This window comes from Peromyscus californicus, unplaced genomic scaffold (assembly GCF_007827085.1).
Source record: "Peromyscus californicus insignis strain IS unplaced genomic scaffold, ASM782708v3 Scaffold_3__1_contigs__length_106647218, whole genome shotgun sequence".
NCBI classification, from domain to species: domain Eukaryota; kingdom Metazoa; phylum Chordata; class Mammalia; order Rodentia; family Cricetidae; genus Peromyscus; species Peromyscus californicus.
In genome coordinates this window covers 51,943,759-51,971,164 of record NW_026294551.1, presented here as the reverse complement: position 1 = coordinate 51,971,164, position 27,406 = coordinate 51,943,759, and the positions used below count along the sequence as shown (strand labels likewise).

Genomic DNA, 27,406 nt, shown 5'->3' with positions numbered 1-27,406 from the left:
GAATAGATGAGATGGGAAAAGATGGAACCCAGGGACATACACCAGAAAGTGATGAAGTTACATCACAGCGAGACAGGTTGTGCGAAGGTTTATTTAATAAATAAGAGTTCATGGAAATACAAGTGCCCTATAGACACATGGAAAAGTGCTCTCCCTGATACGTAATCAAAGAGGCATATGGCGCCACCAAGATGGCTCAGCAGGTCAGGGCACTTAGGACCTGAATTCTGTCCCCAGGACCCACATGATAGAACAAGTAAATGAGCTCTTTCAAGTTGTCCTCTGACCTCTACATGTGCGCTGTGTGGACGCACACACACAAATTTAAAAAAGAAATCAAAACACTAACACGATACCGTTTATCAACTATGATAAGGAAAAAAGTATTTGAAAAATATTTTAGCTGGCTCAGTGAGTCTCTAACTCTGCCAATACATGTGGTGGATGACAGAGGGCTAAGTCACCAGAAGAGGAAGTGGGGCACCTGGCAGACAGATCATCATAGCCAAGTCCTGTTACAAAGCTGTTCTGATACTGCCTGTTTCCTTGGTTGGGTAACAGGACGTAGCCATGGTTAAGGCTCTTAAGAAAGACAGCAAAGGTTCTTTTCCAAACAGTGATCTGGTCTGCTCTGCCCTCCTACCGGCAGCCACAGGAGTGTCCCTGAGCCAGCATTTAAAAGTGAGCTTTGAAAATTAAACGTAAAGCAGTAGTTACCTGTGAGCTGTGTGAGCAAAGTGCAGCATGACTCTGGATAGCTGTAAGGAAACTGCAGGGCGCACTAGAACAAAATAGGCCAAAAGTCTCGTCCCAGCTGTGGGTTAGGTCTTAGTTTGGACACTCAACTGAGCCATGGAGAGAACCTCAGTATCCTGTGCACCAGTTGCTAACTAAAACCTTTGACTGGATTTAAAAAAATATTTATTTATGTGTCTGTATGTAAGAGCAGAGCCTTCAGAGACCATAAGAGGGTTTCAGATGCCCTGGAGCTGGAGTTACAGGTGGCTGTGGGCTGCTCCATGTAGGTGCTGGGATCTGAGCTCAGGTCCTCTGGAAGAGCAGCCAGTGCTCTTAACCACTGAGCCATCTTTCCAGCCTCTTGCTCTGTTTCTGTCTCTCTCTCTGTGTGTGTCTCTGTCTCTCTCTGTGTCTGTCTCTGTCTGTCTGTCTCATTATTTTAGGGGCTGTAGAGATGGCTCAAGGGTTAAGAGCAAGGGCTGTTCTTTCAGAGAATCTTAGTTTGATTCCTGTCACCCACATGGTGGTTTACAACCGTCTTTAATTCCAGTTCCAAGACTCAGTCTTCTGGCCTCTGTGGGCACCAGGCAAGCAACTGATACACAGATACACATGCAGGCAAAACACTCATAATCATAAAATTAAAAAATGGAATATATGTTATGCATATGTATCTGTACAAGCCACATTGCACATGTCGTCCAAGAACAGCTTGTGGGAGTTGGTTCTCTCCTCCCAGCTTCATGAGGGAGGCCCTCCCCTGTTCTCGTTTCTGCTGTGTAAAGCAGATTAGCCGACCCATGAGCTTCTGGGCCAGTCTCATGGCTTGACTTCCTGTCTGGTGCTGGATTACATCTGAGTCCTGGATTACAGACGCAACTTTTTACTGGGTAAAAGGGATCCAAACTCACTCTGATCGTCCGGTTTACAACTAGCATCTTTACTGACTGAGCCACCCCTCTGGCTCAGATTCACTTTTTTTTTTTCCTAAGACAGAGTTTCTCTGTACAACAGCCCTGGAACTTGCTCTGTAGATCAGACTGGCCTCAAACTCACAGAGATCGCCTGCCTCTGCTTCCCAAGAGCTGGGATTAAAGGTGTGCGCCACTACTGCCTGGCAGATTCACTTATTTTTAGCAGATGGCATTTACTGCATATGTGCATGGGGTGTGGGGGCTCAAACCCAAGGCTTCTCTCATGCTGCATCCCAAACAGCAGTATTAATATTTTATAACTTTATAAGAGCTTCTTGGTAGCTTTAAAAAGTTTGGGATTCTTAACCAAAGAATCATGGTTGGTATTCATCTGTTACCAGGAGCCAGGACAAGTTAGAACCTTATGACAGGAGTCCTGAGGGGGTAAAAGTGCAGAAAATGGCTAGTGTGGTGAGCCCACAGCCAGCCAGACTTGCTTGTTAATACACGTCTAATATCCTTTGGTGACTCATACAAATACTTGAGGACAACCTTGCTTGGGTCTCTAGATCTTTGACCTACATTGGACTTTGCCAGCCAGGGCTGAGCCATTGGCTTGTGGGACAAGGGTCAGGGAAACACAGGTTATGTCAACATACCCAGATTGAAATCTCCTTACCTAACCCACTTCTTTCACCTGCCAATTGTATCGCCAACTTTCCAGTCACCGGGGCTTCTGCCTCAATGCCATTTTTTACTTCTCGCCTCTTCCATCCGGCTGTAGCAACCCAAGCAATGCCTTAGACCCTTCTCACTCAACAGATGCCCACTGGCTCCTGTTCACACTGAACCATCAGTACAGTCTGTTTAGTCCCGATTGCACGGCTCATCTGACAGAGTTCCTATCTTGATTTAACTAGTGAGTGATTTCTCTGGGCAAAGATATCATCTCCTACCCCTTTGTGTCTTCCCCGGTCCCTCCCAGCCCTGTGGATTACCAGATGCCCTCAGTATCTGTAATTACATGTCTAGATAGTACCTGTGGTAGTTTGAGTGAGAATGTGCCCACAGGTTCAGCTGTTTGAATACCTGGTGTAACGAGTCTTTCTCTGTCCCGCCTGCTCCCAGATAATGACATGGAGGCTTCTTATTAATTATGAAAGCTCGGCCTACAGCTTAGGCTTGCTCTTAACTAGCTCTTATAACTTAAATTAACCCATGTTTTTGTTAATTTATGTTCTACCATGTGGCTTCAGCCTCTATCCCATTCTGTGTGTCCAACTCTTCTGAGTCTGGCTGACTTCTCTGCCTCACTTGCTCTCAGAGTCCTCTCTGGCCTAGAAGTCCCACTTATACCTTCTGCCTAGCTATTGGCCATTCAGCTCTTTATTAAACCAACACAGCAATATGTCTTCACCCCATGTACAAATATCCCATAACAACCTGGCCCTCAGTTGGTGCCATTGTATGGGTAGGTTTGGGAGGTGTGGTCTCGCTGGAGGAATTTCGTCACTGGGGACAGACTTGGAGGTTCCCAGAGCCACATGCAATTTCAGGTTCACTGTCTCTCTTCATCTTTGCAGTTCAAGACGTGAGCCCTCTAACCGACGCTCCTGGCTAGCATGCCTTTGCTCCGCCGCCATGCACTCTAACCCTCTGGAACTGTGAGCCAAATAAACTTCTTCTTGTAAGTTCCCTTGATCATGCTGTTTTGTCAGAGCAAATGACTAATACAATACTGTTCTAGCTTCCAGAGGGCAGAGTGGTAGGAAAAAAAAAAAAGACAACGGTTGAGCAGGTAGTGCATGACTGTGCCAGACACAGCCAACAGGGTTGGGTTTTGCCCTGCTGGGTGTTTATCTTGGTTTGACCATAACCTTCCCTTGCTTCATTCTCCCGCTTTGGAATGAGAGTGTTTATGCTACACCATTGTGTGTTGGAAATGTGAGCTGATGGGCTCATGCGTCCTACCCTAGAGTTGATGGGCTCATGCATCCTACCCCATAGTTGAAGACCACTTCTCCTGCCATGCTTTCCTAACCACATTGGACTGCCTCAAACCATTAACCAAAACAAACCTTCATTCTCTTAAAAAAATAAAGAATGCTTAGGGCCAGTTGTTGTGGCATAAACCTTTAATCTCAGCACTGGGGAGGCAGGGGCAAGCAGATCTCTGTGAGTTCAAGGCCAGCCCAGTCTACAGAGTGAGTTCTCAGCCAGCCTGAGCTACACAGTCTCAAAAAAAGAAGAAAAAAACCCAAAGATTTATAATGGGAATTTTGAGCTCATTAGATGTTGCTGAACTTACTGTGAATATGAAGAAAGTGGAACACACTTTAGGTGTCAATTTCAAAATGTTCAGAATCGGAATCTCAGTGGTGAAATGGAGTGAGTGTGGACAACTTTCTGAGGAGGCTTCTACATGTTCAAAACCAGAGGACTCACTAGGAAGAAAACTGTGGGGGCTTCTACATGTTCAAAACCAGAGGACTCACTAGGAAGAAAACCGTGGGGTGAACTGGGTGTGGAGGAGTCTTTAGCTATAGTTCTGATCTTCTTCAGCATCGGCGAACACACCTGGGGAAATCTCGGTGCATGCAAGGCGTGTGGGAAACACTAGCCCAGATTCAGCCTTACTGGTCTTATTGGGGACCTTATGTTAGAAGAGGAAGTCTGACTTTAATGGCAGCAAGAAAGACTTCCCTCAGTGCTTCTATCTTATTCCTCCACATCCCTGAGTCGTCAGGAGAGAAATCCATCACTTACTGAGTGTGGAAAGCCTTTCAGCAGAACTTAGCTCTTACCCCACATCAGAGAATATCTGTGGAGGTTAAACACTGTGAATGTCATAAATGTTGGAAGTCTGCCAAGTGTAGTTCATACTTTTTCCACCTCAGGAATTTGTGTTCTTAAGACATTGTTCACATGTAATGCATGGGGAAATGCTGGCTGGCCTAGGTCAATCCTATGATGACATTGAAGAACTGATTTCAGACTAATGAAAGTGAGAGTGCTTTCAGCCAAACTCCTTTGAGAATGGACTTTGCTCTCTCTCTCTCTCTATGTATATATGTATGTGTGTGTTGTATATATGTGTGTGCGTGTTGTGTATGTATATATATGCATGCATGTATATGTATGATATCAATTCAAGCAACTCAAATGTATGTGTAGATTGCTGTTGTGCTATAAAGCTGATAGACTGGAGAGATGTCTCAGTGGTTAAGAAAACTTGCTGCTCTTCTAGAGGACCCACATTTGGATCCTAGCACTTATGTCAGGGGGCTCACAACCAGTTGTAACTTCAGCTGCAGGGAATCTGACATGCTCTTCTGGCCTCTGTAGACACCTTCACATATCACACATCACATACACATACACACGCTCACACAATACACACAGACACATACACACACACATTCACACATCAACACATACTCATAATACACACACATCTCACACACACATTAACACACACTCACACAATACGCACACAAGCACACAGACATGCACACATCACACATATTCACACACATCAACACATTCACACAACACACACACACATGCACATATCACACACACATCAACATACATTCACACAGTAAACATACGTGTACACACACAAGCACACATCACACACACACACACACACACACACACACACACACACACACACTACACCACAGCAGATAGAAAAGCAGTGAGTGAAATTTGTAGGAATAGATGGCAGAAGGCTCCCTGTATCTGTTCTAGAACAATCCAGGCCTGTTGCGAAAGAACTGGCAGCCTCACAGTGAAACTAAAGCAAGAGACAGGCAGATCCAGTTCTACACAGAGTGTATGTAGTGGAGGACTTACTGACAGATGCGTGGTCCTGGGTGGCAGCAAGATCAAATGGATCCCCACAATTTGGAGCAGAAAGAGGGGGTACTTATTGGTCAGGTCAAACGTGACTTCAGGACTGAAGAGATGGCTCAGCATTTAAGAGCACTGGCTGCTCTTCCAGAGGACCCCGGTTCAATTCCCAGCACCCACGTGGCAGCTCACAACTGTCTGTGACTCCCGTTCCAGACGAGGCAATGCCCTCTTCTGGATTCTGCAGGGCACCAGGCATGCATGTGGTGCACAGGCATACACACAGATATACACACTTATTTGCATAAAATAAACAAAAAAGTGACTTCATCCTAGCCAAAACATACCTGGTTTATCCAGAATGCTATCAAAGCTCCAGATGCCGCCTGGAGCCAGAGTCTCATTATGAGTCTCCCTCTGCCCCTCACCCCATTGCTTTCCTCGTTGCTCTTTGCTGTGAAACTGCAGGGAAAACTGAGTGGGTTACTCTGAGGCAATCATGGTGGTTACAACTCAAAATGGCAGCAGTCATGTCAAGCTGAATAACTGCAATAGCATACATCATAAACAGTTCAAATGTCTGTTCTTGTAAGAGTCTGAGGTCCTTGCACCTCTTAAAGCCACTTTTTACTCTATGTAAAGGAAGCTCAAGGTAACTGAAAGTTTTCCAGCTCCAGCAAGGGCACTGATAAATTTGCTACAACTGAGGCATGTCTTGTAAGTGGGAAGGTGGATTCTAAGATGTTTTGCGAAAGAGTCCTTGTGCCTCTGAAAGGCAAAGGGATCTTGGATCAAATATGAGAAATGAATGCTGACTCAAATGTGAGAATGGAATGTTGGGACCCATTTCCACCACTTCCTGGTATTTAGAGGTGGATCAAGTTATCCTTTAGGATGAAACATATTAGATGGGTTTGTACAGGCACATCATTGTTGCCTGAGTTAATACGCAGCTCCCTCCTAAGTCAAGCTCCCTGTGAGCTTCTCACACTTTCCCAGTCCCCCTCAACGTGCACAAAAATAAGGAGGATGGGTACCCATCCAGACACACTGTTTCAAGACAGAATGCAGCCTGCGCTGGAGTGAAGGGAGACAGTGTCTCAAGTGCACCTTTTCAGGAGAGTGACTCCGAGACGGAGGGCCGCCTCAACGTTGTACTCCTGTGTCTCACCTGTGCCTCATTCAGTCCTGGCCGTGGGCAGAAGCCCTGCAGCCTCGATGACCTGCTTGGAAGGGACACATTGGGAAGGGCCTCTGGTGCTTGGGAATCGGAACAACTGAAACAGATAGAAATGGCTGGAAGGAGGTCAGGAGGCAAAATGCTCGGGAGAAGGCTAGCCAAGGAGAGGGAAACACTGGGCATTTTTAAGACACGGATCTGTCTTCAGGTCTTCGTGCGTTCGTTCATTGACAGAACGCCCATGATGTTGGACCAGTGCTGGTATTAGGACTATATTTCAGTTGGACTCTATACAAGGAGTGGAGGTCCTCAGAAGCGCCTCAGTTTATGGGGTTTACAGTCAAGGGTTACCCCAACAGGCCTGGGCTGGCTAGTCCAAAGGTCTTCAGAACTAGCCCCTGGTTGGTTCTGGGGAGATAACTCCTAAGCCCTTGTAATGTTCTGTCTGATAAGAGGGACTTTGAATGCCTGATAAAGATTTTTATGAAAACAGTGTGCTATATCATAAATGGCTGTTTGAATATGACCAGGGATTGGGGGCCAGGCTGTGCTAGTAGATTTTTGACAAGTCTAGAGATGAGGAGCCAAAGGTTCATTTCTTGAACTTTCCATGCTTATGTGGCTAACCATAACCTCACTCCCACGACCTATCACTCCCCCGCAAAAAAAAACCCTGAGTACCAAGGCTTGGGTGAGTTTTCTTGGCTGGTAATATTTCGTCTGCCTTATTGCTGCTGGAAGAGTAAGTGATGTTAGTGTGATTTTTCTGGGAAGACAATGGGGAGCTGGGGCCTCTCTCTCCTGGACTCAGAGCTGTGTAGATGTGTCCTGTGTCGAGTCAGTCTGCGTCCTTTGGCTGCAACACCCTGTAATCACGAGTGTAGTTTGAGCTCCTGGAAACCCTGAGTCTTACTGAAGAGCCAACAAACCCGAGGGTGGTCTTGGAGGCCTCATGATACATCAGCATACCAAGGAGCCCAGGACAAGGTGAACAGGCAAGCAGGCTCTGGATGCACCACAGTTCAAAGGGTGCCAACGGCAAGGACTTGTAGGTAGCTGGGTGTGGTGGCACAGCCCTGTAATTTCAGCACTCAGGAGGCTGAGGCAGGCCAGCCTGAGCTATATGGTGAGACCTTGTTTTAAATCCAAAGTCTATACTGTTGTACTCTATTGTCCGTGGTTTTTGCTTTCCCTTTTTATCGAGAATGTGATAGGTGGGTACAGGCACATGGAGACCTGTGCATAGAGGCCAGAGGACAACTTTTGGGAGCCACTCTGGGTTCTGGAGGTTGAACTCAGGTCATTAGGCTTGCCTGGAAAGTGGTTTTATGCACTGAGCAATCTTTCTGGACTTCTCCTTCTTCTTCCATTTGTGATCTACCCAGCATTTTAAGTTAAAAGTTGTTTTTGCACTTGGCTGGGCCCAGTGGCGTAGGCCTTTAATCCCAGCACTCAGGAGGCAGAGGAAGGCAGGGCTCTGTGAATTTGAGGCCAGCCTGGTCTACGTGGTGAATTTCAGACCGGCCAAGGCTACATGATGAAACTTTGTCTCAATAAAATAAAATAATATTAAATTTAAAAGTTGTTTTTATATTTGACGGTCTCTTCCCTATTTAATCTTTGACTCTTTCCATCCATATTTTTCCTACAAAACTTTTTTTTTTTTTTGCCCTTTTTTGGAGACAAGATCTCATGTAGCACAAGCTGGCCTCAAACTCAATATATAGCAGAGGATGACCTTGAATACTCAATCTTCCTGCTCCACCTCCTAGGTGCTGGGATTACTGGGGTGTGCCTCTTTGCCTGGCTCTACAAAAGTATTTTTTAAAAAGCTACATGGGAGTTCTTAGAACTCTGTAACAGTTTGATTGTGTTTGGTGACAAGCAGTAGAAACCCAAAGTGACAATGGATGGCATCGTCCAAAAGGCTGCAGGTAGGGAGTTCAAGGTTTCTAGGAAGTCTGTGCAGTCCCCTGGGATCCGTGGTGTTTTTAGTTTGCCACTCTGACATCCCCAGAGCACAGCCCCTGCCTTCAGGTCCAGTGGAACACCGGTTTCACAACCACCTTCTGGCAGGAAGTAAAGGAAGGTCCTTGTCATTTGACTGTCCAGGAAATTCCCTGAAGCGGTTGCTTCATCCCTGCTCCACAAGTCACACAGCTCAGCCACGTGGCCACTCTCGCAGAAGCCTGGCGATTGTGCGTTTTATTTTATGCTGAGTTCCAATGCACCCCGCCCTCCCCCCTTTGAATACAAAAAGCAATCTTTAAAAAATCAGAAGAAGCATAGTTGACTTAAGAATTAAACACCTGCCTGAATAACTTGCAAAATGGGACAAAGGTGCCCACAGAAATTCGGTTATTTAAAACAAAACCAGACAAACAAATCAAAAGTCACCACCCAATTCTGTAACATCAGCATTATGTCACTACCAGGGGCATGAAAGCTCCCAGGTGCTACCAGAAAGACAATAGGCATGGGGGGAGGGGCGGTGTCTCTATATGACACAGCAAATGCTAATCCGCTGGGAAAATTGGTGTCTCTTGTAGAAATTCCGTGAAGACGACGTGTCCCATTACATCATTCACTTCACAGTTCCTTCTGTCCCATCTCCAGTGCAAGCTCAGCTGGTGGCGTGACCTATCACTTTCCTGTTCTAATAACTTCTCAGTTGATTGTATTCTTTTAACTGAAGCGATTACCTGGCCACACCCTGGGACCTAATGTGCGGCAGTCATGATGAAGCTACCATCTATCACCAGGGAGAGTCTTCTTAAGCCAACTTTTAACTTCACTGATGCTGGCTTGAAAGTTGTTCACAAGCTACTTTTCCAGTTAATGAAGAAGGGGATCCTGGTTTAAATTTGTTGCTCAGCTCAAACTCCTAGCCAGGGAGCAGCCGTGGGTCCTTACCGGCTTCCCCTAGCCACGTTGGGAGTGGAGGTGAGCACCCACAGACTTGGAACCAGCAAGGCTTCCCATCTGGGTTCTCATGCTCTGTCCATTTTGGTCTGGGGACATGACTGTTGGAAGCTGTGTGTGCCACCACCACTTAATGTGTGGTACCACATGCTTTTGAGAGGCAGAGGCAGATGAATCTCAGTGAGTTCGAGGCCAGCCTGGTCTACAGAGCAAGTTCCAGGACAGCCAGGGCTACACAAGAGAAACCCTATCTCAAAAACAAAACAAAACAACAATAACAAAAATCTATGTATTTAATGTGTGCATTTTTGTGTCTGGGTGTATGTGTGTGCATCATGTGCATTTGCAGTGCCTGAGGAGGCCAGAAGAGGGCGTTGGAGCTCCTGGAGCTGGAGTTCCAGGCAGTTGGCAGTTGAGAGCCACTTCATATATGTGCTGGAAACTGAACATGAGCCTCTGCCAGAGCCGCAAGCACTCTGAACTCCCGAGTCATCTCTCCAGCCCCTGGGAATTGTACTCTTTACTGCACATGCCCAGCCAAATCTCTAGGAGTCAAGGAGGGGTGGGCAATTGCCAGATCCTGTCCCTGCTGCCCATGGGGCCACTCTCCACTGATACGCTTGCTGGCGGCATGGGCGGTCATGTTTAGGATATCAGTTATGGTTTTATTTATTACAGGTAACACACTTACATACTGTTATAACATAGTGTGCGAATATTTTAGCTTTAACATGTCCATTGGTAGGGAAACACCAATGTTGAAAAGAAAAAAATCTAGAGGGCCGAGGCTGGAGTGGCAGAATGCTTGCTGAGCTCGTGCAGGGGCCCTGGGTTTATTTCCCAACACTGCTTAAAAAAACAATCTAGTGGAGGTGTGGTGTTCCGTTCACTGACCTTACCATTATTATATTTGAGGTGTTACTAAGGTTGGTCTTGAACTCCTGGACTCCAGCTATTGTCCTGAGGAACAGGGAGATGAGGTACCACTGTATCTGGCTTATACATTGAATTTTATGCATTCATTGATATGCTAAGCCCTTGACTGAAAACATTTCATCTGTACCAAATGGCAGCTGCATCAGGTTGAGAAATGCCCTAAGACTCAGCTTGTTCCTTTTTAATCCACTTCTCCAACCACACATAGGCTGAGTGATTCTGGTTCACAGTCTCCTGGAGCCCCCTGATGCCCAGTGAAGGAACTGTCCCTATACTGAGGCACAAGGAGAAAACACCTAAATGTGTGAAGGTGCCCTCTTCTTTCAGGATTGTTTTCTGAATTTCATGCCAGAAAATCTTTCTCACAGGACACCCTTATCCACCCTACCGCTTTCTTCAAACCTTTGTCTTCCACCTCCAGGAAATCTGTCTCCTTCTGGGGCAGCAAACTTCTGTGGTAACTGGCATCATACAAGCCTCGTCTGGTGGATGCTGAGTGCCTGTTGTGGAACATTTTACTTCTCTCATACTTACTACCTTACAGGAGGAGAAACTGTAACTCTCCTCTGCCTCCCCTCTCTCCTCTCCTAGACTCCTCCTCACCCCTTCCCAAGGTGAGGTCTCTACATGCCCAAGCTGGTCCCAGACTCCTTTAGAATTCTCTGGCTTCAGCCTCTCCAGTAACTGGGGTACAGCTACATACCACCTTGCCCAGCTTGGAAAGATCTTTAAGAAGCACTAGTGTAGGGCTGGAGAGATGACTCAGAAGTTAAGAGCACTTACTGCTCTTTCAGAAGACCTGGGTTCAGGAACTGAACCCACAAGGTAACTCAAAACTGTAACTCCAGTTCCAGGGGACCCAATGCTTGCTACTGGCCTATGTGGGCACTTCGTGCACATGGTACACACACAAACATATATGCAGGCAAAACACTCACACATATAAAATAAAAATAAATAAAAATTTAAAAATAAGTACTAGTGCAAAAAAAAAAAAATGTACCTGCCCCTGTCTTAAAGATTTGAATTTAATTGAGTTGGCTGAACCATGGTGTTGTGAACGCAACTGGTCATTGTCCCTGTCCGGTCTGTATGATAAAGGCCTAATTCCCAATGTGACTGTGTTTGGGATGAAGAGTAGAAGGTACTGTTGTTCCTAGCTTGTTCTGATCCCCCACAGTGTGGGGTGGCCCCTGGCCCTACCTGTCAGCCACAGGTGCAGTGTACCTGGATGACAATGGGCATTCCTTCAAACTAGACCCCGAGGCCACCTTCCAAGCCAGAGAACTTGCTTCTCCAAGCACAGGAAAAATGTGAGTTTTCTGGGTGAGGCTCAGAACTGGTCTCTCGGGTGTGACTATCAAGCCTGAAGAAGAAATTGCACCTTGGCTTCATTCTTTCACATCTTTGTAGCTGGAGATGGGGGTTGGGTACCAAAGACGCCGCAGCTAAGCCCGCTTCAGCACCTGCAGTTGCTTTAGTGTGCAGAGGTGAGCTGGGAGTGTTTCAATCCGGCACGGCACGTTAGGATCCTACCCCGCCAATGCCCCTGAGGCTTCTTGGAGACCAATCACACAGTGAGGGGTACTTAAAGAGAGCAGCCTGTCCTCTGGGTGCTATCTGGCCTTAGGAGACGACGGTTATGTTACTTCAAGCAAGATGGCATTTTGTGTCACAACACATAACGTTGTGAGTGGAGGACATTCTGAGGTCAGCCTGGCTGACAGGAGAAAGTCAGAGTGTGGAGACAGCTGATGATGAGAAATAAGAAGTGGGTGCAGGTGGTGGGGGCTAACAGGGAGAGAGAGCCATCTAAGCCGGGCCCTTCTGTCGGATCGTCCCCTATCTGTGGCTATGTGCCGGCGGGAGAAGAGAGTCACAAGGTCATTCAAACCTTTAGATCATTTCTTCTAGAACCCTAACACAATACCATTTAAGCCCGAGAGGCCACTGATGGGAAGTACGAACAGTTCAGTAGCTCTGGAGATATGGCCCACAGGTGATTGGAAATATGAGTAGCACTAAATCCGAAACAGTTGTAAACTAATTTGAGAAAGAATGTGATTTCAAAATACAAGGAAGGAGCCAGGTGTGGTGGCGTGCGGCTATAATCCCTGCACTCAGCTGCGGCAGTAGGGTCAGGAGCTCTAGGCCAGCCTCGGCTGCATCAATCTGCTCTCAAAAATCAAGATAGGCAGCCAGGGCGCAAAGCTCCCCTTCCCACGTTTCAAAGATAGATGCAAAGCGAGGAGCAAAGCAGTTCATCTTGTTTTGTTGTTTGTTTTTCCAGACAGGGTTTCTCTGTGAGGCCCTGGCTGTGCCGAAACTCGCTCTGCAGACCAGGCTGGCCTGGAACTCAGATCTGCCTGCCTCTGCCTCTGCAGTGCTAGGATCAAAAGTGTGTGCCACCACTGCCTGGCAACACATTTTAATATTAGTAAGAGAAGATGGCATAATGTATAAAGAAATGGAAACACGAATTTTTACAGCTGGGAGTAAATTCTCAATCTCTGCCTTGCCCAGAGCAAAGTCACAATTTCCTGAAAAGATGAAATGAGTCTATGATGGTGGCAGATGAGTCCTTTTCCACTTCAGGTGTCCTCAGCATGGAATTTCCTGAAGGAGCCTTCATTTCTAGCATTCTTCCTCCATTACAGACAGCATAGACCATAGACCCCAGTACTCTCTCTCTCTCTCTCTCTCTGATACAAGGTTTCTCTGCATGCCTCTGTCGCCCCAGTGCTGGGATTAAAGGCATACACTACCACCAGCTGGCTCTCTAGTCATTTTCTTAAACCTTCAGTCCCCACTGAGAGCAGGGACAGCTGGAGCTCCCAGACATATTAGTCTCTCATGAGATCAGCTGCAAGCAAGAGCAAGCATCTCATGGGAACTGATCCCACCAGCAATAAGGACTTCTAATCACCCTCAGAATAAGAATTGAGATGTCTGCCGGGCGGTGGTGGCGCACGCCTTTAATCCCAGCACTCAGGAGGCAGAGGCAGGCGGATCTCTGTGAGTTCGAGGCCAGCCTGGGCTACCAAGTGAGTTCCAGGAAAGGCGCAAAGCTACACAGAGAAACCCTGTCTTGAAAAACCAAAAAAAAAAAAAAAAAAAAAAAAAAAAAAGAATTGAGATGTCCAACCAGACCACACTTTGATCAAGACTGCTCATTTACTAATAACTCTCACCCTGTCCCTAATTGCTTTCTAGTTAAACCTAAAGCTCATACCGGTACCCCAAAGATAGGCTTGGGGAGGTCACTGGATCCATCTTTTCCTCACAATGTGGGATCACTGACTCAGTCTTTCTCTGTGCTCTCCCACTACCCCATCTCTAATGTTGTATGGGGACAGGCACCTGGACAAGTTGGCTGGGACTCCTAGAGTTGGAATCTTTGCCCTAGAACTCTGGCAACACAGTCACCACTGTACTGATCCAGGCTCTTGAGGGAAGGCTCATTAATGTGGGTGTACTGCATGAAAGAGGGTAGACTCTAAGGTCTTGTGTTCTTGGTTTGGAGTCATAACATTTTGTAGTATGGGTGAATGTACATATGGCAATGGTTGTGATGTAACTTCTGTATCATGGCTTAGAGAAAGGTTTTGGAATATTGAAGAAGGTTGAAATAGCAGCAGAAAATGCAGCTACATTGATGCGGAAGTAGAAAATGATTCCTGAGTAACTCCTAAGGTTATCTTATGATTGTAGGCTGGGCGTGGTATACACCTTTGATCCTAGCACTTAGAGAGGCAGAGGTGGTCAGATCTCCATGAGTTGGAGGCCAGCCTGGTCTACATAGTGAGCTCCAGGACAGTTAGAGCTATGTAGAGAGACCTTGTCTCAAAATAAAAAACAACAACAAAAATGTATTTTCCCCCACTCATTGTTAGCAGCCTGAACAAGGAGAACAGACTTTAATTAATTAGCATAAATTAATTATACATAATAATGGGTTTCATTTTTCATACACCTTATTATTTCCATCAGATCCCTTGTTACCCTCTCCTTACCCTGCCCACTCCTGCTCTCTCTTGCCACCTGGCCTCCTTTCCACTTTTTTATGCTGGTGACCTGGTGAGTTTCATTAGCATTGTTCGTAGGAGTGTAGGTAGGAGTTTGTTTACAGAGCACAGGCCCCTGACAGTGGCTTCACCACTGAAGATAATGTCTCTTCCTCATCATTAATTATCTTCCTATAAATCTTCAGGGACTGAGAGGCCTATGTGACTCCCTCTCTCTGGTTTTCTGAGACAGGGTTTCTCTGTGTAGCCCTGGCTGTCCTGGAACTCACGCTGTAGACCAGGCTGGCCTCGAACTCACAGAGATCTGCCTGCCTCTGCCTCCTGAGTGCTGGGATTAAAGCAGTCAGGGATCTTCCTCTGTGGTTCCAGAGAGCTGCTGAGGCCGGTGTAAGGCAGAGGCGTTCCTGTGTGGAGACCCTGAGAGCCCATTGTATGAAGGCACAGAAGTGCAGCCTGGATTGTGTTAGAAACCCCAAGATGTCAGGGAAGTCAGACACATAAGATATTTGCCATTGCACCTGCGGAATAGAACCAGCACAGAGAGATGCATCTTGCAGGCAGCAAAGCTGGAGGGGGCAGAACTGTCTAAGTCCCTTTATGCCAGAAACGGAGCTAGATAATTTGGTGATTTCTTACTTTGGTTCAGTTATTTCCTCACTGTGCCCCCATCCCTCCCTTTGGGAATGGCCATATATGTTCCGTGTTATTGTATGTCAGAGCATTGGGATTACAGCTGCTCATGGGTTCTGGGGATTCAAACTCAGGTGGAGGCAGAGTTTTCTTATCCCAGCAGCCTTTCTCAAATAATCACTCATAGGCTTAATATAAATGGTAAATGCTCCTCCAATAGCTCAGGCTTATTACTGACTAGCTCTTACATTTTAAGTTAACCCATATTCCTTATTTACACTCTGCCGCTTGTCGGTACCTTTATTAGCATGGCATGTTCACCTCCTGCTCCCTCTGCATTTGGCTGGTGACTCCTGACTCTGCCCTTCTTCCCAGCATTCTCAGTTTGGCTGTCCCACCTAACCTTATTCTGCTCAGCTATTGGTCAGTCAGCTTGTTTATTAAACCAATCACAGCTACAGATCTTCACAGTGTACAAAGGGATTATTCCACAGTACTCAGGTACTCCCATCGCATGGCAATTGTAAATTTTACTCTGTTTTAATCTCCCAGCCCTTATCTCAGAACTAGTTACTCCCTCTGCCTTTTTCTTCAAATGTCTTGTTACTATTTATTTCATTTTATTTATTTATTTTGATAGTATTGGGGCTTGAATTTAGGACCTACCTAGCACATTTTCGGCAGGTGCTCCACCTCTGAGTCATGCCCCCAGCCTCCTCTGCCTTTTCTCTGTAACTGAAAGCTTCTTGTTCAGGTCTTATTTCAAAGACTTTTACTTCAGAAAAGGTCTGTGTCCTGACAAATGTTGTCCCAAACTGCACCACCCTTCCCAGACAGCAACTGTAAGGGAAGGACTGGTTGGCCCCGTTTAAATCTGATGCTCACTCCTGGACTAGTCAGAAGAAATGGAATATATGATTAGGCAAACCCAGGGCCACCAGTGTGCCCCAAAGATGGGGGTGGGGTGGGCGGCAGGCTTCTGTATTTGCCTAACTACAACCCTGTGCAACAGAGAGGACTATTGTGATATATATCCAGTACACAGCCCAACAGAAAGGAAAATATCACCTTGAGTTCAGCAATGGGATAATGTACTAGGGTCCAGAGTTCCTCGTTAGCCATTCACACCAGTATCTGACTGGCTGCCCTATTATTTGCAACTACCTACGATTTTGGCTGATTCCGTTAAAATGCTGATTTTAGAGTTGGGTGTATTGTCTTAGGCCTCGAATCTCTGCACCAGGGAGGCTGAGGCAGGGGGACTGCCTCACATTCGAGGCCAGCCTGAACTGTTAATACATAGTCGAAGGCCAGTCTGAGCTACAGAATAGGGCGCTGCCTCAAAAACCACACACAGAGACAAAGGTCTATTTCACTGGGCATGATTGCTCATTCCAGCACTTGGAAGGCTGAGGCAGGAGGATTCACACATGTTCTGAGGCAAAAGGAGACCAAATTTATTCAAGAGAGAGGAAGGCTGGCAAATAATACAATTCCCATTGCCTGGACAGCTAGGGAAATCGCACTCAACCTGAAGATGTTTGTCAAAGCACCATTCCCTGGAGCTTTTCCTCCCCCTCGCTCCTAGATGACAAGCGTACCCTAAATCTAAGGGCCGGGGTTGACAGACTCTTGACAAGAGAGAGGTGAAATGGCACAGACACGGGGCGCTCGCCACGTCCCCACGCGAAGTGAAGCGGGAGTTAACGAGTTTTCCAGCCCACGGAAACGCCAGGGGCGCGCAGAGCGGCTGCTGCGGGGCGGAAGTGCATCCTCGGAGCCGTTCTAGGAAACCCGGAGGACCCCGCGCGTCAGTGGTCTAGGGCACAGTGGGTATCGCGAGGTGCACTGGGACATTCCAGGGAGCGGAGCGGCCCTTGCCAGCCGCGTGGAGCTGGGGTGAATTAGGGCGAGAGCAGCCGACAGGAAAGCCGGAACGGGCAAGGGGGCGTGGGCCCGCTGGCCACCTGTTCCTCCCGCGAGTGCGGCCCGCGCCGATTGGCCGCAGAGCCGCCTAGTACCGGAAGTGGCCGGCGTCCGTCGCCCATGACACCAGACAACAGCTGCGGTTCTGTGCGCGCCGCGGTGCAGCGCCCCGGGCCGGCGGAGTGAGCGTGGGCGGCATCTGCCAGCGGTGAGGCCTCTCTGGTTCCGTCATGCCCGGGGGAGGAGGGCGCGGGGCTGCTGGCCTCGAGCCGGAGTCCTGAGAGTAGGCCCGCCCCTGACTCTGGTTTGCTGTGTGACCTTGGATTTTATGGCACCAGGGGCCCTCACTCACTTGCACATGGAGAGGGTGGAGCCTGGGCAATGTCAGGGACCGTCCCCAATTCTGCTTGCAGGCCTTGTCAGCCAGGGAAGCCAGAGAAGCAGGGTCCAACGTGGGTTAGAACCTATGCCTATCCCCCCCCCCCCCCCTTCGTTAGTATTCCATTCCCTAAGTATACTGCTAGAACGAATGGTGAGCACAAATCAAGGCCCCAGTGGAATGTTGTGACAGTCCTGGCAGACACAGTATTGGTTTATGAAGATTAGTTAAAGAAAGAAGATAGCTCAGCGGTTAAGAACACTTGCTGCTCTTCCAGACGACCTTGGTTTGGTTCCCAGAACTCACTCAGGCACTTCATATTATCTGTAACTCCAGCTCTGGGGGTTTGGTTCCCTCAGGCACCTGCATGTGTACGTGACTATATGCAGAAACACACATCTACATCTAATTAAAAGTAATAATAATAAGGGAGACCGAATTGAGCACAGAATCAGCAGTTCCCTTGATCCTGGGTACCCGAAGAGGGAGATAATAGTGTCTTGGGAGGAAGAATTTTTTTTTTTTTAAAGTTTAATTTTTTTTGAAATAGGGTCTCACCGCCTAGCTCTGGCTAGTCTGAAACTCACTCTGTAGACCAGGTTGACACCAAAGTCTCAGAGATCCACCTGCCTCTGTTTCCCAAGCGCTGGGATTAAAGGGGTGCGCCACCATGCCAGGCAAAGAACTTCTTTTTATAAGTAATTGTTATATACATATAATAAGTTATATGTCGGACACTGCTCTGGTCTCTTTAGGTAGAAAAATGACCGGACTATCTGGTTAACCCTCAAGACAACTGCAGCTTTGTTGCCCAGATGGCACACAAAACTTAATACTTACCAGGTATCAGAAATGTGCTAAGCACTGACATTAACAAGATGAGTAACATCATTCTTGCTCATGATTTAGAGCACCAGTTCTCAACTTATGGGCCAAGTCACTACATTTTGGGGGTCGAACAACCCTCTCACAGGGGTTGTCTAATGCCACCGGGAAACACATATTTACATTATGATTCATAACAGCAAAATTACAGTTATGAAATAGCAACGAAAATAATTTTATGGTTGGGGGGGGTCACCACAACATGAGGGATTATATTAGCAAAGTTTCGAACCACTGTGCTAGAGGAAGGCAGAGGAATGATACATGATGGCTACATGAAGAAGTAACGTTCGTTAGGGCCTGCAGATCAGAAAGCAAATGGAGGGGACGGTGCATTACTTCAGCGGCATCTTGGAGATGTTTGCTAAGTGCACAGGTGGCAGTAGTAACCCAGGAATTGAGAGTAATTTGTCTTCAAAGGCAGAGAAACTTTAAAGAATGGACAATGTTTGGACTGCAGGACGCTGAGCACATCTGCAGCTGCCAGTTGTTTTTGGAGAATGTGAGGTAGATGTGGGAAAAGGAAGCAGGTTTGTTCGTGAGGGCATTGTGAGCTGTAGGAGGCCTTGAGAGGAGCAACAAACAGGAAGCGACATGGAAACTAGTTGAAAGAGGTGAGGAAGGGATGGGTGGAAGACTGGTGAGGAGCAGGGGCTGCAGGTGTTCGCGCAGACTTCCTGGAGGAGCTTGTCCTTTTGCCAGAGGAGGTCACCCTGGCTTAAAAATATGTGGTGGTTTTAAGTTGTATTAGTCACAGTTCATGAAGGTATGTGTGTCAGAACTTGGTGAATGAGGTTTTCTGAGACTTCTTCCAGAGTGCATTGCAAAGACAGTGCTGACATTGTTTAAACAAGCAAAAACAACTAGAAGATGATAAGTTGGACATGATGCTTACTGCATGTGTGTAATCCTAGGTACTCTAAAGGCTGAAGCAGCAGCATCATGAGTTAGAGGCCAGCTTCGGGAACTTAGTGGGAGCCTGTCTCAAAATAAAATCTAAAAAGGAGACTGGCATGATGACACATGCATTTAATCCCAGTACTTGAAAGGCAGAGGCAGGTGATCTTTATGAGTTCCACACCAGCCTGGCTTACATATCAAGTTCTAGGCCAGCTGGGACTACATCCTGAGACCCTGTCTCAAAAAACAAACGAAACACCCAGAAGGGCTGGAGGTAGAGCTTAGTGGTAGAGTCTTTGGTTTAATCTTTAGAACTTTGAGTGGGGGAAAAACACCATCAAAACCTAAATAAGTAACTATAGGAGACATGAAAATTTGAAAAGGAAGGCCGGAGGGGGTTGGGAAATACATAGACACTGAAATACCAGCTCCTGAAACCTGTTCTTGGCTGGGTATTAGAAAGACATTTACTTGTAGAAATAAATAATTCTTTTTTTTTTTAAACACAGCATCTCACTGTGTAACCCAAACTGGCCTCAAATTCATGATCCTTCTGTCTTGTCCTTTTTTTTTTTATTTGTTTGTTTTTTGTTTTTTGAGATGGGGTTTCTCTGTGTAGTTTTGATGCCTGTCCTGGATCTCGCTCTGTAGACCAGGCTGGCCTTGAACTTGGATGCCATGGATGGAGATGATAGCTAACAGTTAGGCATGGTGACCCATGCCTTTAACCCTAATGCTTGGGAGGCACAGACAGACAGATCTCTGTAAATTTGAAGCCAACTTAATCTACATAATGAGTTCTAGGCCAGCCAGAGTTACATAGTGAGACTGTGTCTCAAAAAAAGATAGCCACAACTCCATAATGTATCCTTACAGTTATACAGATGATGGCTTTCATTTTGAAAGATTTCAACAAAAAGGGAGAAATCTAGCTTTGGCATCTTTCCTTGCTCCATGGAAAAATAAGAAGATGCTGGGGGCATCTGGCTCCCTCAGAGTGAGCTGACAAAGAGCTCCCAAGGCTTAAGGGTTGAGATCAAGTTTTCCTAGTGGTTGTCTCCCCAGGGTAGGCTGGTGGTGGTCACCAGGGTCCTGCTGCTGACAGGAGGCTAGATAGAGAAGAGGTTAGTACAAAGGTCGTCTGCAAAATCACTTCCTTCATCATCTGACTCATCATCCAGTCTCTCCCATTTCTCGGGCTTTTATTCTTCACTATTCTCGAGTTTTCTTACGCTTTAAGCCCTCTTTCCACTAGTACCGCCCCCTCTGATATGAACATATTCACATCTCTGTCACCAGAGAAGACCCGTGACCTTGAAACACCCTTGTTTTGTAAGTGAATTTGCTCAGATTCCCTTCTCAGTCACTGTCACTATGTTTCAGTTTCATCTGTGGCTCCTTTATCGTCCCAGTAGACAGTTTCTATCTAGTTTTTTAAACTACTGGCTCTCCCATCTGCTTAAATGTTGTTGAATTTCGTCTTGAGGTTGAGAATTGACACCCACTGGGGCCTTGTATGTGCTGGGTAAATGCTGACACTGGACTATGTTCCCAGACCTTTTTTTTTTTTTAAACAAGAGGGTAGTGGATCTTGTTAAGTTGCCCTGGCTGACCTCCAATTCAAAATCTTACTAACTCAGCTTTCAGAGTAACTGGGATTCCTGGCATATGCCACCATACCTGGTGACATTAGATGCTTTTCAGTTCCCTCTGCACTGCCTTGGTGACTTCTATGACACTATTATTGTGGCTCTTCGCTAACCATTTTTTCTTCCTGTGGCAGATTTCTCTTCTTCACCTACCCCTTTATTCTCAGAAGATGAATAAGAAACATATAACCTACTCAGGTTAGTTTCAGGAAGGTTTAGTAGCCAAGAGGTTAATTGAGAGGGCTTAGCAAAGTGTTGAAGAATTGGGTAGAATAGATTACTTAAGAGGAGTTTTAGGGCTGGAGAGATGGCTCAGAGGTTAAGAGCACTGGTTGCTCTTCCAGAGGTCCTGAGTTCAATTCCCAGCAACCACATGGTGGTTCACAACCATCCGCAATGAGATCTGCTGCCCTCTTCTGGTGTGCAGGCAGACATGCAGACAGAACACTGTATACATAATAAATCTTAAAAAAAAAAAAAAAGAGTTTTAATTGAGGTATACCAATAGCTCAAGGCAGTATCACTGGAAGGAACCAGGAGAATAAATACTCTGGCCATCCTTTCTCCAGGCTTCTCTTGGATCTCCTCATTGGTAGAAGCATCTGGAAGCCAGAGTACCCGTTGTGTGCCATACAAGTTAGTGTTCCTGGCCAGAGAGCAGGGTGAAGAAAGACAAAGACCTTGAAGAGGTTGGAGGAAGTATAATTAGTACGACAGTGGTTCTCCTTACCGTTAATTCTGGATTCTAGATTTCGGTCTTCAGTCTCTGATAGTTCTCATACTGTACTCATACTGAGTTCCCCCAAATCTCTCAAATAGTATTGACTATTTTAAGCTTCTAGACCAGTATGAAAACTGTCTCAATATGGATATCTCAAAACCCATCTTATCCAAAACAGAGTTCATTCACCACCTTCCTGCTTAAACTAGCTATCCCTTTAGTATTCCAAATCTTGGGCATCATTATCTATCTAATTATCATCATTGAAATTAAGTGTGATCTGATACCATCTTTGATTCTTAACTCTTCTTTTTTTTAATTGTTTTTTACAAGTATGAGTGTTTGCTTGTATGCATATATGTATATCATGTGCATGCCTGGTGCCCAAGGAGAGCAGTAGAGGGTATCAGATACTGTAGAACCAGAGTTGTAGATGGTTGTGAACTGTCCTGTGGTGCTGGGACTGGATCTGGGTGCTTTGCAAGAGCAGCAGCCAGTGTTCTTAACCACAGAGCCATCTCTTCAGCTCAGCTCTTTTTACACTTCATTATCACTCACTAAGTGTTACTCCAATCCTTTGTTCTCCATTCCCGCTGCCACTATTGCCCTGATCTCACTTTGAGTCTGGATGACTAGCCTCTTAACCATCATGTCTACTGTTTTCAGTTCAGCTACTGAACGTCCACTACTGTGCATCTGCCTGACATTCTGCTTTGAAGAGAGACTGTGCCGCTCCTTGGCTTCAGAGCATCCCACTTCTTTAAAGGATGAAGTTCCATACCTGTTCATTGCCCCGTGAGATTATCCTTCTATAGTGTATATTTTGACTGATCCTCAGGTTGGCTGAAGGGCCCAAGTACTCTAACCTAGTGAAAGAGCCGCTTTAGGATTATCTCTACATTGTTTGCCAACTGACTTTCTTGTCATCTGGAACTCACTTCTGTGGCAGGGACAGTGTATTAGTTAGAAATAGGCTGGACTGCATATAATAACGTATATATACTTTAAAACATTTTTTAAAATTTTTTATTTGAGACAGAGTCTCACAGTGTCCAGTCTGGGCTCAAACTCAGGATTTTCCTACTTCTGCCTTAGAGTACTAGGATTACAGATGTGCATCACTATGGCTGAATATAATTTATTTATTTTATTATTATTATTATTATTATTATTATTATTATTATTTGGTTTTTCGAGACAGGGTTTCTCTGTGTAGCTTTGCGCTTTTTCCTGGAACTCACTTGGTAGCCCAGGCTGGACTCGAACTCACAGAGATCCACCTGGCTCTGCCTCCTGAGTGCTGGGATTAAAGGCGTGCGCCACCACCGCCCGGCTAATTTATTTTTTGAAGCAGGGTCTCTCTATATAGTCCTATCCTGGAACTCACTATGTAGACTAGGCTGGCCTCAGAGCCCCTGCCTCTTGACTGATGGGATTAGAGACATGTGCCACTATGCCTGGCAATAATAAGTTTTTTTTTTTTTTTAATAATCTTAATGCCTTAGCCAAAGCATTAACTTTTTCTGTATTGCATATAAGAAGTCCAGAGGCAGGTATTCTGGGCATGGTATGACAGAGTGATCAGGGCCCCTAGCTCTTTCCAGCTCCGATTCCCAGTCTTAGAGTATGCTGGTGTGTTCATAATGGAAGGTGATGCTCCAGGTATCACATCACGCCCCAGGAGTAGCAGTTTCCCAGTCATTCTGTGCTTTCCCTTGCACATCACAGTGTCATTGGCCAGAGTTTGTCCAGTGACTAAATATGTAAAGAGAGCTGAGGAACACACACACACACACACACACACACACACACACACACACGCACACAATTATTCTGTTGTGAAGTGGGGGAAAGAAGATAACTGGCAGGCAACTAAAAGTTTTTGTCATTGCTTTTAAAAGTTTTTTTAAAAGTATGCTTTAGGATTTATTCAGTGTTGAACCGGGTGGTGGTGGCACACGCCTTTAATCTGAGCACTCAGGAGGCAGAGGCAGGAGGATCTCTTTGAGTTTGAGTCTAACTTGGTCTACTTAGTGAGTTCCAGGATAGCCAGAGCTACATAGTGAGACCCTGTCTCAAACTGCTCCCCGCCAAAATCCCCAAAAATTTATTCAGTGTTAAGAAAAGTCTGCAAAGGGGCTGATTATAAAATTAGTACATAGAGATCTGCAGTATTGCCCCATATTTAAAAAGAGCCAGTTAGAAAACAGAAGAACAACTGAGTAAATGAAAAGACAGAAGCAAGATGAATATAAAACCAATATTAGGATAAGTTTGAATATTTTATGAACTTACACTAAAATTTACTTGGAAAAATATTTGTGGATTTTCAATAAATATCAGAAAAAGAAGACTTCTGAAAAGTAAGTTCAACAACATTTAAAGTATCTTTTTAGTTATTATCTCATAGCATAGCCGCTGCTGGCTTCCAGCTCATGGTTCTTCTGTCTTAGTCTCCAGAGTGCTGGTTACATGTACCTTCTACCATGTCTGTCTCTTTTAACCTAGCTTCAGTAGGTTGATCAGTTTGATGCTGGAGAAAAAAATAGATCAGTAGAACTGAATGGGATCCATATGGCATTTTAAATTTGTAGGAAAAATAATTATTCAGTAAACGTTATTGATACAATTCATTCATCATTCGGGGGAAATTAAAGATGGACCTCTTTATCCAAATATAAAGGGCTAAGAGTTAGTCTTATGCTGATTATAGCTAAGTCATGTGAACCCGTTCGTAGCTGGAGAGCTTTTCTCTCCGGGTCCCACCAAGTCCCGCCAGTCCCGGAGCCCACTTTTAAAATAAACACACAGACACTTTCATTATTTAAACTGCTTGGCCATTAGCTCAGGCCTATCATTGTCTAGCTCTTACTCTTTTTTTTTTTTTTTTTTTTGGTTTTTCGAGACAGGGTTTCTCTGTGTAGCTTTGCGCCTTTCCTGGAACTCGCTTTGGAGACCAGGCTGGCCTCGAACTCACAGAGATCCGCCTGGCTCTGCCTCCCGAGTGCTGGGATTAAAGGCGTGCGCCACCACCGCCCGGCTTAGCTCTTACTCTTATATTTAGCCCATTTCTATTAATCTGTACTTTGGCACGTGGCTCGTGGCTTACTGGTACCTTACATCTTGCTTGTCCTGGCGGCGGCTCCAGGCAGTCTCCCTCTCTGCCTTCCTGTTCCCTCAATTCTCCTCTCTGTTAGTCCCGCCTATACTTCCTGTCTGGCTACCGGCCAATCAGTGTTTGTTTATACAGGGCGATATCCACAGCACCCGTTGAATAGGTAACCCGTCTATACTGTGGCCTGCTCTGTAGGGCTGTTGGGTAATGCAGAACTAGACTAAGAATATACCGTCTTGTGTGGCTGTTTCATCTTAAACTCAAAAGTTATTTCTGTTAACTTGTCACTTTGCTTTTTTCTTACCCTTTTCCATGTACTCTTCTATTAATATGGCCATTAATTTCCCTAAATGTTTTCTTTACCAACTTTGAGTTCTCCCCGATTGTTTGGACTGTACAACTTTTCCCAGTATCTCTTTGCCATACATTTCCTCTTTGAGTCTTTAACATTCTGCCTCGGACGGTTTTCCTCACTTCTTGAAGTCAGTACCAGCTGTTTAGCATGTCCACCATGTAGTGTCATTTAGATAGGACACAGCAACTTCACATGCTTACCCTCTGTCATTTCAGGTTGTGATATGGGGACCGAGAAGAAGGAGGTGCTTCCCAGGGAAGACATTTCTGAACCGTCTGAGCCACATGGGCCAACTTTAGAAAAACTGTCGCAGGAAGTTTACCAAGCTCACGAGTTTGGAGCAGCAAGTGAAGAAGACATGTTAGAGGGGCGTTTGAGAGCGTCCTCAGAAGAGCTTATAGAGCAGATGTCTCCTCAGGAGAGAGACTTTGCGTCAGGGTTAATTATCTTCAAGAAGTCACCCTTAGGTGAGAAAGAGCAGGGCAATAGTGGGAGTGGCAGAGGCGGCCACGGTCCCAACCCAAGTGTGGTGCTATGCCATGGAGGTACTCCAGCAGAAAGGCTTCGTGTGTTTGCTACTTCTGGCCAGAACTTCATGGAGAATGTCCAGCTTCATAAGACACAGAGGACTTCTGTGGGAGAAAAGCCTCACACATGTAAAGAATGTGGAAAAGCTTTTAATCAGAACTCACATCTCATCCAGCATATGAGAGTTCATAGTGGAGAAAAACCCTTTGAATGCAAAGAATGTGGAAAGACATTTGGAACTAACTCCAGCCTTCGAAGACACCTGAGAATTCATGCTGGAGAGAAGCCCTTTGCTTGTACCGAGTGTGGGAAGGCCTTCATTCAGAGCTCACATCTTATCCACCATCATAGAATTCATACAGGAGAAAGACCTTATAAGTGTGAAGAATGTGGTAAAGCCTTCAGTCAGAATTCAGCCCTTATTCTGCACCAGAGAATCCACACTGGGGAGAAGCCTTATGAATGTAATGAGTGTGGGAAGACCTTTAGGGTTAGCTCCCAGCTTATTCAGCATCAGCGGATTCACACCGAGGAGAGATACCATGAGTGCACGGAGTGTGGCAAAGCCTTCAAGCATAGCTCGGGCCTTATCAGACACCAGAAAATCCATACTGGAGAAAAGCCCTATCTGTGCAACGAATGTGGGAAAGGCTTTGGTCAGAGTTCGGAGCTTATCCGTCATCAGAGGATTCACACAGGGGACAAACCCTATGAGTGCAGTGAGTGCGGGAAGACGTTTGGCCAGAACTCAGAGATTATTAGACATATTAGAATTCACACTGGGGAGAAGCCCTATGTATGCAAAGAATGTGGGAAGGCCTTCAGGGGTAATTCAGAACTTCTCAGACATGAGAGGATTCATACTGGAGAGAAACCTTATGAATGCTTTGAATGTGGTAAGGCTTTTAGGCGGACTTCTCACCTAATTGTCCACCAGAGAATACATACTGGGGAGAAACCCCATCAGTGTAATGAGTGTGCAAGAACCTTTTGGGATAACTCTGAGCTGCTGCTGCACCAGAAGATCCATATTGGAGAGAAACCTTATGAGTGCAGTGAGTGTGAGAAAACATTCAGCCAGCACTCCCAGCTTACCATCCACCAGAGAATTCACACTGGAGAAAAGCCGTACGAGTGTCAAGAATGCCAGAAGACCTTCAGTCGGAGTTCTCACCTCCTCCGACATCAGAGTGTTCACTGTATTGAATGACCTGCACCCAGGAGGGACTGTGGAGAGGCTGAAGTCGGTTTCTTCATGTGTTCATAATCTGACCAGGTTCCTAGAGGACAGCACCTCCCCTGCCCATCCACTGAGTAGTTGGCTGAAAGTGATGAGGCAGTTTTATGAACTATTTATTGAGAAGTTTCAGTGTTCTGAATTAAATCATAAAAGTTGTTTCAGGCCTTAATTCTCCTCTGTCCTTCTTTCCTTCCTTCTTTCCCTCTCCATAGGGGTCTGCACCTGGGTCTAGCCTAAATTGTTGCTCTTTGTGAAAGTAGGGACAGGGCTCACCACTCCTAAGAACCACAGAGTTGACTCATTGTCTCCTGAGATGTTAGAACATTGTGAACGAGTCTCTGGTCCACTGGGCAGCCTGGAATACTTTAGTAAGCGCCCCCACTACCTGATTTTCTTTTTCTAAGCCTTAAAATCTTCCTGCCGAGCAGTGGTGGCACACGCCTTTAATTCCAGCACTTGGGAGGCAGAGCCAGGTGGATCTCTGTGAGTTCCAGGCCAGCCTGGTCTA

General features: G+C 45.9%; 1 protein-coding gene across 1 annotated transcript; it reads left to right on the top strand.

Annotated features, from left to right (window-relative positions):
* Window positions 1–16,724: 16,724 nt before the first annotated feature.
* Window positions 16,725–27,067, top strand: Zfp3 (ZFP3 zinc finger protein). Its single transcript, XM_052758158.1, has 2 exons — window positions 16,725–17,334; window positions 25,346–27,067. The coding sequence occupies exon 2, from the start codon at window positions 25,354–25,356 to the stop codon at window positions 26,866–26,868; it is 1,515 nt and encodes a 504-aa protein (XP_052614118.1). The 5' UTR covers window positions 16,725–17,334; window positions 25,346–25,353; the 3' UTR covers window positions 26,869–27,067.
* The last annotated feature ends 339 nt before the right edge of the window (window positions 27,068–27,406 follow it).

Excerpts from the sequence above, each read along its gene's own strand:
- Zfp3 (XM_052758158.1), top strand. The coding sequence starts at position 25,354 with ATGGGGACCGAGAAGAAGGAGGTGCTTCCCAGGGAAGACATTTCTGAA.